Source organism: Pagrus major, chromosome 1 (assembly GCF_040436345.1).
Source record: "Pagrus major chromosome 1, Pma_NU_1.0".
Taxonomy (NCBI): Eukaryota; Metazoa; Chordata; class Actinopteri; order Spariformes; family Sparidae; genus Pagrus; species Pagrus major.
In genome coordinates, this window is record NC_133215.1 from 20451708 (window position 1) to 20463907 (window position 12200).

Consider the following 12200-nt stretch of genomic DNA (forward strand, 5'->3'; position numbering starts at 1 on the left):
TCATCTCTGTCGCAGTGTCAAATCCGTTCACGGATGTATAATGTGTGCTTCGGCGGAAGTCCTTTACTCTTACGCACCTTCTGAAAATGATGCAACGCAGACTGAAAGCAGCTCTTCGGCAGTTATTGTGAAAAGAAACACTGAAAACCTTCACGAGGGTTACACCGAGTCTACATCAAGCTTCTGCAAATATCACATGACATTTGTTGACATTGCGAGCCCAGTGCTCTACTTTAAACACACACACACACACACGTTCGCAGGCAGCCTTCTCACACACCAGCGATGGTAACCATGACAATTCAGCTGCTTCAGCTTCATCATCACCCACACTCTCTCCATCCATCTCCTTCTCTCTGTCTCACCCTGCTTTTATTCGCTAATGGCCGGGCAGCTTTCCCAGGTCTTTGTGGAGGAGAAACTAGGCTACCAGAAACATCTTCCTTTTTTTTCTCTCTTTCTATATTTTTTCTTTCCTGATTCAAATATAAATCATCCTTTCTGGCCTCCTTCTTACTCTCTCTCTCTCTCACACAATTCAAATCCTGTTCGCACTCTGCGAGGTTTGAGGTATGACCCCATTCGCCTTCTCCCCGCTTTCCTACTTTCTTTTCTAGTCGCATTGCATTTTCCTCCCGCCTCTCCGCCCTGTCTGTCCCTGTACTCCTCTTCTCTCCACCTCCTCATATTCCCCTTTTCTTCCAATAAATTCTTCGATCTGCCAGCCCATCCTTCCCGTTCAGAAGAAACAGAGGGATCCTGGATCAGTGTGGGAAGGGACCTTGCAGCTAATCTGCCAGCGTTAGAGTGCTGCTGGATTAGGGTTCTCATCTACGGGATAGAGCATGTCTTACAGGCTATCACAGTGGGAGTGTATAGCTGGTCAGGCGCATCGACATGGGGCTACATGGCCTGCTGTCTTCATCTCTCAATCCTCTACCCAGTTTGATTGGCAGAGACGGGATAAAGCCGTGATTATCCCTTATTATCCGTGCCCTTTTGTCACTGCTGTGTCTCATGGGCACGACTGCTGCAGCACTGATCTGCCCGTCTGCCTTTCTCTCGGTCTCTCGTTTGCACAGAGGAAGAGAAACACATGGATGGATGGACAGACACAGACGGACAGTTGGTGACAGTCAATTGCAAAACTAATTATACCATCAAACTTGGACCTTTTGTTAGGATGGTTAGGATTAGATCAGTATAATAATAGTAAAACACTGATGCAAGCATTCATGAGAGTCACATTACCTCACGTTTCTCTCATAGTGGCTAAGAACAAGTAGTTCACCCCAAAATCAAAAGCACATAATTTTCATATTACCTATCGCGCTCATTATCTATCTATATTGTTTTGGTGTGAGTTTAGGAGATATCAGTCGTAGAGACGTCTTCCTTCTCTAGAATAATGGAACTAGATGGTACTCCAATGCGCCCCAAAAAAAACTCAACAGCAAAATCATGACTCAGTTACTCAAGATAATCCACAGACCTTGTTGTGAGCAGTTTCATGTTCTACTGAATAACACCCATATCACCACACAGAGAGAAGAGGTCTACTCACGGACAAGAGGCTAGCTAGTCTGACTCACCGGATGTACACTGTTGGTATAAAGTCATTGGGCACCATTTCAGGCGGCATTCCCCTCTTCCTTCCACTATCTGGCATTACTGTTTTCAAAATCCCCGTCCCTATGTGACACAACAACAACCTCCAACACCAATCGACTTGTTTAAATACTTTTTCTGTGCCAATGTGTCGGCCATGTTGGTGTTAGTGACGTATAGTGAGCGAGACAATGTAGTTCATTGAGCAGTTACACACAAAATTAAATGGTATTTTGTCTTTACGACAAACTGCGACTGTGTTGACCTGCTAAATGATCTTTTAAATCGACAAACATCATACGTGTGATTCATGGCACAATTCAAACAGGATCAAAACGTTTTTGTCGTTCCCCATTGAGTACAGCACAATTTTCGGCCTGATGTGTAATGCTGCAACGGCCATGTGGCCATGTTGTTTTGGGAGACGCTGATTTTGGTTTGAGGATAAGTTGGATGAAATGCATGAGATACGTTCTGGTTTTTGATTCATCATGCGCAAACATGTAAACGCTGCAACAGAGTAAGCATTAACGTGCTAAACTGCAGTGTCAATAACAGTATTTGTACGGATTGACTTTTCACAGCACCAAATACATTTCACATCACCACTAAAATCTCTTTTGCCAAATTTGTGGCGTCTTCCTTTTTCCTCCATCCTTTCTGACGAGGAAATCATCCGATGGATCAAACGATGGATTGTGAATCCACCGCCTGGGACAGAGAACGATAGGAGAGTTTCTCCCGCTCGATGGTTCACCCCAATCCTCTTCTGCCTGTCATCGTGACTCCATTATTCATAAAGGATCGTCCCGAGGCTTAACAGTATGCAAACTTCTGGACAATTTGCATATGGGCATTGGGACTGATGTGTGTGTAAGAAGTCTGTGCGTGTGTGTGGGTGCTCTTTCCTGCCATGTGTGATAAAATTCAAGAACGATGACAATCGCAATCAACTCGAAAATGCCAGGAGAAAAGGATGATTGCACGAATGATCAAAAAGACGATCTATGAACACGCTTACTTCAGCTTTACTTCACAGAGCAGTGTATGTGTGTCTACGTGCGTTGGTGTGCGATGTCGCTTGTCAAAGATGACAACTCTGATTACAATAACAATAGGAGGTAAATATAGAATAGAGAAAGGCGTAAAATGAGAACAGGAAAGCCCGGATTTTCTGAACATAATTTTCTGAACATTAGCATAACAATTGAGCAGTCAGGGAACATGATGGGAGCCATCTAATACAGGGGAACTATGCTAACAACAGGGCTTACCTACAGCCTCCCAGCATGTAAGCGAGGAAACACATAAGCTAATTTCCACATCCAAGTGATTATGACTGAGAGAAGGGGAGGGGGAGTGTTGCTGGCTGCAGTTAGATTTAACATTTCCATTTTAATCCTGAGGTCTAATCAAGAAATTAGACGTTTTTTGAATACTGCTGCCTGTTCCCACAGCTGGAAGCGTAGCCTTGTGGTTAGAGAGAAAGTATGCCTTAAAAGCAAAATCTACTCGAGCTCAGCGACATTTTGGAACAGTTGGGATTGAAATAAATTCATTACAATGACAATAACCCAGTCAGCAGGAGGGAAAAGGAACAGGGGCAAGTTTAACTTTGGTGAACTTGATACAAGAATTCAAACTAGAGCAAGGATTAGAAATGATGTTCTGGTTCTGCCTGGCTTTGGTCACATCATCGATATAAAATAATACATTTGTGCATACTACAATGCCTTTTTAAAAAAAACCTGTATTCTGCACTGCACGTCTGTAATCAGGGGTACTAGACAAGTTGTAACCATAGTAACAACATTAACTGCGTCGGGCTCAAGTGGGGTTCAGACATGAAAAACAGAACACTACTTCTCTCGGACTTGGTAGGTAGGTTTTTTTTTTGCACTTATTACGTATGATTGTTGATCTTTGATGGAACAGACAGAACAGGAGTCTGATATGAACTGATGTGACTACCTAGACTAACCGATTCACACCTTAACAATCAACTAAGGACTCATAGTATGCTACAGAAGTCTGTGCAGTATCCTCAGGTATCATTGTGTGTGTTCAGAAAAGTGAAGTACATGTTGTTGCATCTCTAATAATGCCTGCTTTATTGTAACATTTCATCGTTGGTGGCAAGTTAAGTGTGATGAATTTTCAAGCATCAAAAAGCATTGTGTGTGTTTACGAGTGAGGTCATTATGAATGCATTATAATTTACTTTATTTACCATAACTCACTCCAGATATTGGCTTCATAGAAAGTGTAACCAAACTACTTGCCGCAGGCTAACTCTATTAGCTTCTAATATGTCAGAATGACTTTGGGAAATCTATGTTTGTCCAGTTATCTGAAGGAAAAAGACAAACCATCAAACAACGAATAAACATTTCTTGAAACGGAGCCCTGTTTAGTTTCCTCACTTTTTCTTTACCTCACCCTGACATTTGACTTTTAGAAGGCAAAGAAAAATATCCGTCTTAGCATCCTGCAATTATTCAAATCTGCATCTGCTTTACTTCTGCCACTTGTCCTTTTCAACTCAGACTATTGTGCCTCCTCATCTCCTCTCACTGAGGCGGAGCGCATTTAGACTGTGAAAAGACCAAACACAATGTGCCTTTGACCACATCCAGCATCTGCTTTTGAAGATTTGACAGCAACAACAGCACAATGCAGTTTTTTTCACGTATCAAGAGCTCTCACTTAATAAACTCTGGCATGACTGGATGATATGGTCTGCCTCCGTGGTTCGCCCCAATCCCCGTCTTTCTGTCACATGAAGCTGCATTATGCATGAAAACTCTTCCCAAGCTTTAACCAACAGCTGCAAACAAACTTGGCATCGGACAGACTCTCTTGTTCCCACTTTCCTCGCCTTCTCTCTTAGTCCTTTAGCTCCTCTATGTTTCTTTTTGTATAACTTCTGTTTTCGCTTTGGTACCTCATCTGTTTCACACAACCTGTGTTCCTCAACCTGTGTTTCTCCCTCCTCCTCCTCCTCCTCCTTCCCCTCTTGTGGTGTTTGTTGCATTTTGAACTCTTCACTGTCTCCTCTCAAAGAGTGCCCTCGCTTCGCCTTCCCATTCTGTTTGAGAGGCTTATATTTAGCAGCATTAGAACGGAGCTCTCCGGGGCAAAAGTATTTAGCATTATGCTTCTGACCCACATAAAAAAAGCTGGAAAAATAAACCTCTACATTCAAAAGTTCATTCATTCCCCGCCTCATATCCTCCTATTTGAGCTTACAAGTGTGTGTGTTTGTGGGGCGCAGTGTGAGTCTCCACGTGCTGTGAAGGCTCATTCTTAAGCCTACAATTACTATTTGATCCTGTGATTGGTCGCAGCTTAACTGTATCGACTGACTGGTGGGTTGCAGCGTGCAATCAGCACACACATACGCTCTCCGTTACACAATACACACCCTCACAAAGAATTAGCTAATGCTTCAAATGGCACTTTTCCCTGCTCTTTCGGCTACCATGGCATGATAATTGGCATGAGTGTTGAGATGTCACCTGTGCTCCGTCTGCTGAGTATATTGTATATAGGCTAAGCACAGTGTGTGTGTGTGGGAATGGAATTAGCTACGGTTGTGGAGAGTCATAGAGATCGCCTGTAGCCACTCTGACTAGTTCTCAGATCTAGTCAGACACACACACACACATCGACTCGCACACGCAGAATCCGTTTTCAGCGGCGGTGGAGGAGAAGATGTGTGCCGTCATCCACCCACGCACTCACCTCCACTGATGCACCGAAAACTTGCAGCATATTTGCCGAGTACCACACAAGTGCCTCTATTTCACCCTCTCACTTCCTCTCTCGCTTTGTCTGCCTCACACACACACACACACACACACACACACACACACACACACGCACACACACATACAGTACTCTGCTCTGGTTCTAATCTAGTAAGCACATCAGTATTCAACTGTGATCAGTGCCGGTGTATGTTGCTTAAATCTTACAGGTTCAATTGGACGTGAAAGCCCCCGGAGACGACTAGCTGCTTTTCAACATTGTCAGTTTCCAGACAGGCTTTTGATCCGGCCCGAGAGACGTGGTGGATTCTGTTTTAACCTGCAGACAGGGTAGCATTTAAAGAGCCCAAACCCAACTATGAGAAAACATTTTCATCGTGGCCTGTGAGAGTCCTTAGAGGATTTTCATACAGTGAAAAATGAACAATATCTTATCACTGCTTGTGATGTATGTATGCCAAAATGTATGAAAGCTTTGATGTACCAAAACAAGAAACCCCAAGAAATGTTTGTGGTAAATATTCTATGCAAAGTCCTCTTACTTTGCTATTCCCCAAGCTTTTGGCTGTATCTCATATCCTTCTTCAGAGGAGAGAAATAGCTCAGATGTTGGCAAATGACCTAATTACTGGACTTTGATCAGGTGATGAAGAGGTGGTCATATAACCCAAAAAATAATTTAGAAAATCTACCAGAGTCACATCACTCTGGTAGTCCCATGGTTGAGAACAACACTCCACAAACACACAAAAAAAAGTTTAAAGGATAAGTTTGCCCAAAAATGAAAATTCAGTCATTATCTACTTACCTTCATGCTGATGGAAAGTCAGTTGAAGTTTTGTGTTTACAAAACATTTCTGGAGCTTCACAGTGAATCAGCGCCTCCTAAACAACTGAAGTAGATGTTGACCTGTTTTCAAATGTACAACAATCTCCATACGTAAAAGTCCCTGGAATGCCCGAGATCCCAAATTGACTGGGGTACGAATGACACAACACAATTGAAGTGATGTCGCGAAAACCTATCGGCGTTGGCGTTCACACTGACGTCATGATGTCAACATTGCTGATGTCCGATCATTCATGAACAACAAAGGAGGAGAGGATAATAATCACTAATCGTGGCCATTTGCGGACACCCAGAGCTGTATGATAACACATCTACTCGCACTGAGACAGGACAAATAAGGAGCTGCCGTGGAGGGAAGAGAGTGAGAATGTCAGGCTACCTGGTAAGTTTCAGAAATACGTCTCAGCGTAGCACAGCATAGCTCTTATCGATCCGAACTCCATTCTGGGAACAAGTATTCAAAAAGTTGTTTGCTTGTTGTCCGGCCAACAGACCTGACGAAGCATGAATTCAAGCTTTTTACAAGACGGCATTATGATGTTGTTATTTTGGCGTCCTTCTGATCCATTTATGGCAGTGAGATCACAGAGAAATCTCTTCGTTTTGGGTTCATACCGATGTGGTTTGCGGTTATTTTTTTTTACGTTATTCACACGACGCAAATATTTTATTCGTGTTTGGTCTGAACATGGCATAACGCTTTCAGCTTAGCAGCTACAGTGAAGATTTGAGCTTTAAAAGGGTGTAAAGAACATCTTTTCTAATCAATCTGGGATCTCGGGGCTTCTGGAGACTTGGATTACGCTGGATGAGCTGTATGGAGCCATTTTATTTTTCAGTGATTGTTTTGTTTTTTCAGTTGTTTTTTTATGTGTTAAGGAGAATGCTGCAATGCGGTTTTGCTGTGAAGCTCCAGAAACGTTTTGTGAACAATAGCATTTCACCGGCCTTTCCATCAACATGAAAATGAGGAGATAATGACATGATAATAAGATAAAATAAGTGGAAAACTTAAATTGAAATAGAAATAAAGAAAAACACATCCAGTGTAACTCATCAAAACAGTGTGCATCCTTGAGCTCTAACAAATGTGTCGAATGCATTTTCTTTCTCATAAAACATCTGCAACCCTGATTTTCATTTGCTGCTTATCTTTGCACATTGCTGTCCCTTATCAGTGGAATACTGTGAAACCATTGGCGGTGTATATGGAATCACGCACAAATGCACGAGACAAACGGGTACTCTCCATGGAGCTACTTGAGGTTCAAAACTCCACAGGGAAGCTGGTGTTGATGAAAGGTAATTTAAAAGATGTTTGAACTTGCAACAAAGATGACAGGGCATCCAGAGCCATGCCTCGCTTCACTTTGAGTGCAAACAGCCGTCTAGCACATCAGGTACAGTCTGAAATAACGTATTACTTCTTCATGAAATTGCACAAAAAGTAGACTTTTTTTGATATGAAAGTAATAGACCATATTCACATGGTGATCATTTTTCCTTTCACATCAGGCTCAGGGCGGGAAGCTCAAATGTCATACTGCTGTGTTCCAGGTTGCATGTCATATGTCTGACAAATCGTTATTTTCCCGCTTCAAGATTGATGACAATTGAAAAGATAAGGGCTAGTTAAGGTCTGGAGGGACATCAGGCCAAGTTTCAAGGAGAAATGACATATTTGATTGCCCATTAGCTTCCTTCCGACGGCATCTAATGTTAGCATTCAACCATATCCTAACTAACATCACCATTTGATATTGTTACACGGTATGATAGGAAAGGTGAAAATGAATTCTGAAATATCAAAGCACATATGAACACATTTATTTAAGATGGGATTTAAAACGCACTGGATGTAATCAAGCTTCAACTTTCAGTTGCTGATAACGATTTGTCAGATTTCCTATGCTTATACGTCTTGCAACCTGGAACACAGCAGTATGAGACATGGGAACCTGGAACACTGTTGCATAATGTCGCTCCTTATCAGGTCCCAGGAAATAAAAATCTAGGGACAGAGGCCTAGTCCACATGTACACAGGTATTTATGGAAACCGGCTTTTTAAACCTGTCTGTGAGTCAGCATTTGATCCTCACCTTTTTTTGCCTAACCACAACACTGTTCTTCAGAGAATCATCATGGATAATGCTGTTTTTATTCAAATATAAGCCCTTTTCACACAAAGACTGCATTATCTCCACAGCGAAGGCTCGCCAATTCTCCGCATTTGTTTGTTCACACAGAACCAAGCAGCTCCGGCTTAAATCCACACCAGTGTGTAAATTCATACAGCACGCCAGCGCTGCAGATCCAAAAGAGGCGTGGCGGTACACGTCATGACGTTGACATCTGTGTGGTTTTTTCAACGTGTTTCCCCGGTGTCCACCTGTTAATCTAAACATGTACCTGCTGACTGTTTATAATCATATGGATGCTGTTATAATGTGTTGTGATTGAGATCCTGGCCCACCATGCATCCTAGAAAGTGACAAAGTTACGTTTTTCGCTCTAAATTACATAATTACATAATCACTATCAGTAAACAGGACGCTGTCTGACTCTCTCACTCGCGGGGAGGGAGGCTGTTTTCTGGGGGAAAGTTCACTGAAGTCTTGGTCAGGAGGGCTGACCGTCGTGGTGACTTTTTTCAAGACAGTAACTACAACAACACATTAGTGGAAGGAGACAAACACGTGGTGAGCTAAAGTTTTTTGCTGGGGACAGACACTGTTTTTCGGGCAGAAATGTGACGAAGAGTCGGTAGGACGGACAGACAGGATGACAGACACTTCTCCACGTATAACTGCGGATTTTCTTTCCTCATATAAGTTGCCAAAGACACTACCAGTTACCACAGTACTGTTGTTTGGTCCTGTAACGCTACTTGGCGACTCATTTCTCTTTTATTTGATGAGTGACGGATCTGTTTAGCTGTCAGACTGTGAACACCATCAGATCAACGCGCCCCCACATCAGAGCCGCAGCGAAACTGTCCCCCCTCTCTGCATCTGAAACTTTCACACAGAGGACGATGTGGAGAATCGGTGCATGATTCCCGCACTCAAAGGGCAGTGTGAATAGGGCTGTCGTCACGGCTATTTTGTCTTTCTTCTCCATCAATGTATTATCAATGTCTGTTCATATCTTTCTGTATATACACAATATGACATCCATTCTGTCAGTGTACAAACTCCAATATCATAACACATACTCTGAGCTCACATTTGTCAGTGATGCTACGTACACTAATAAGGCCCAATTAGGTGTCTGCAGACACCTACATAGGCTGCATCATTGTTTCCAAAAATCTTCACTTCTGCCTGTCCAGATATAAACACTTAAAGTTTCTGAATATCTTCACCCTGGAAGGAGTTTTCCAAAAGGTCCATTTGACCAGTGACCTAAAATGCAGTTTAAGCTTTTGAGTTGCATCATGGGAAGTGTGGGATCCAGAATGTTTTTTAACTTGACCCACAGTCAGGAAGAAGGGTCATGATGTCTCAGTCTCTGCTGCAACAATCTGATCTGAATTGTTTTTCTAACGTGTCTGTCTCTGTATGGAAGCACTAACCCTGTCTCTTGAGTAGAGTACTGCAAATGTTTCAACTTGAACAAGGAACGGCAGAAATCCTGCCTCCTCATCATTATACAAAGAGACAGCAGCAGAGAGAGAGAGTGGGTATGTAGGAAAAATAAGAGAAAACTTGTGGCGTTTCTGCTAAGTTTAAATATCAGTTGGAGCTGTCACACACACACGCACAATAAACACACACACACTAAGTCAGTATATGTTGTTACAGAAAACGTCTGTACTGTCAGTAGAAGAACTCATCCATTTTCCATCCGTGGCTAAAAGCGTGAGTCAAAAATTGAGAGAAAACTGGGATGAATAATATCTTCTTTCTGTTTTTTTCTTTTATTGTATCTGAACAGAGGCTCGTGGGATGGAGCAGTATCTTGGAGCGAGAGAGAACACAGATGCTCCGACTTTCAAAAAAGCCGCTTCACACTCCAGGCAAAATCACGCCACTCCGCTCCCACTCTGCACAGATCGCATAGCCTGGTGCCTGCAGCCCCCATCCATTCCAGAGCATGTTAGGCTCCAAACAACACACACACACACACACACACACACACACACACAAACACACAGAAAGTGCACCTGTTCATCCGTCATATGTATTGAATACATGCCTGTGTGTGCAATTGCATCTAATAAAATCATCAAAAGACAGAAAATAACTCCTACATTGTCGGAAAAGTCTCAGATTAATATCTTAAAAAACATCTACAACCATGTTATTATTGTTATTATCAATAAACACATCTATATCTATCAATATGATACATTGAAGATTTGGGGGGCAGAAGAGGGGATTGGTCTGGTGTCATCTATAGAGAAGCAAATGACCCAGGACTGCCTGGATGTACGCGATTATGTGAATATGCTTGTACTACACGTGTGTGTGTGTGTGTGTGTGTGTGTGTGTGTGTGTGTGTGTGTGTGTGTGTGTGTGTGTGTGTGTGTGTGTGTGTGTGTGTGCTGCCCTAATATGTGGCTCAGAGGCAGCCGTGTCATAACACCACTTAACTGCAGGACATCAAAGAGACAAGCCCTGGGGGACAAGACAGACAGCCATGGAGACAGGGCTTTGATGAGGATCTGAAGCTGTGTTTCATCATTAATAATGTCCCACTGTTCTGAAATAGAAAGTATGGCCGCTGTGATGGAATTCAGTACATTCTAGATGGATAATAATGTTACTGTGCCTTACAAGATTCACTTCAAACTGCTCTAGTGCCAGTGGAAATGAGTGAGTTACCACAGAAGATGGCAAAAAAAATAAAGCGATTTGTTTTTGATTCGGTGCTGCCAAGAATTTCATGACCTACAAATTGCAATTCTCTATAGATGCTAAATTATTAAAGGTGCTTCCATATGCATTTTTAAGTGTTGGATGAATCTGGTGGAAATAACGTAACCCTGCGTCCTCATGTGTGCGGAGGAGGGAAGCCATTTAGAGCTGATGTTTTATGCCCTTTTGGTAGCGTGCCGTCTTGAAATAAGGACAGACTCTCTGTTCGCTGGAGCTATCTCTGACTGCTCTGTGGAGGACAAATATAGTGCCCGTTGCCATGGTTATGACAAAGAACGCATCCACACAAACAGAGCGGTGAGACCACGAGGACACACACCCACACACCTCTCTCCTCTTTCAATCCACAAACGCCACGTGCAGATGAGGAGGAACTATCCATGTGTGTGTGTGTCTCACATGTAGGTGAGATATGTGTGTGTGTGACCACCTGTGGAAGTACGTTTTTTTTTTTTTTTTACAAGTTGAACACAGACTCACCGTGACAGTGGGGATGGCAGTGACGAGGGAGTAGACGAGGACGGGCGGCGCCTTGCTGTTGTCCTCCGGTCCTGGGTACGGCTTGGAGTAGGCTTTGTCGAAGCAGAAGAAGCCCTGGATGTGCACGGGGAACGTGTCCGTGTACTCAAAGTAGTACGCCAACAGAACGGTCCCTGCCATGATGACCAGCTGGAAATAAAACATATTGGTTCCAGCTTTAGGATTGGATCCACGGGAGAGAGAGTAGGAGTTGAGAAAGAAAAGACAGCCGGGAAGAGAAGAGTGGAAAATGTTGTCACGGATGAAAAATGTAAAAAAAAAAAAAAAAAGGAGAGATTTTTTTCCTTCTCAGAGCAAAATGATGGATGCTTCCGTAATGTGTAAAATGAATCAAGTGTGCGTGGAGAGATAGTGAGGGATGAGGATGAGAGAGAGAGGGAGGATGGGAGGGAGGTAGAGATAGAGACAGAGGGAGACAAATAAGGAAAAAGACAGATAGAGGGGGGGGGAGCAATGACAGAGATAGAGAGTGAGAAAGCGAGAGAGTGAGAGAGAGATCCCTTCAGCGGTGTCAGTATGCAGAGTGGGAGGGTAAAGAAACAAATGGAGAG

The 12200-nt window shown here is 43.0% G+C and overlaps 1 protein-coding gene across 1 annotated transcript in view; it reads right to left on the reverse strand.

Moving 5' to 3' along the window:
* The window catches only part of plppr2b (phospholipid phosphatase related 2b), a 30378-nt gene extending 18585 nt beyond the window's left edge, over positions 1 to 11793 (reverse strand). The window contains exon 1 of the mRNA XM_073468615.1: positions 11590 to 11793. Within this exon, the coding sequence (XP_073324716.1) occupies positions 11590 to 11793 (204 nt within the window). The remainder of the gene's footprint in view (positions 1 to 11589) is intronic.
* Between the last annotated feature and the right edge of the window lie 407 nt (positions 11794 to 12200).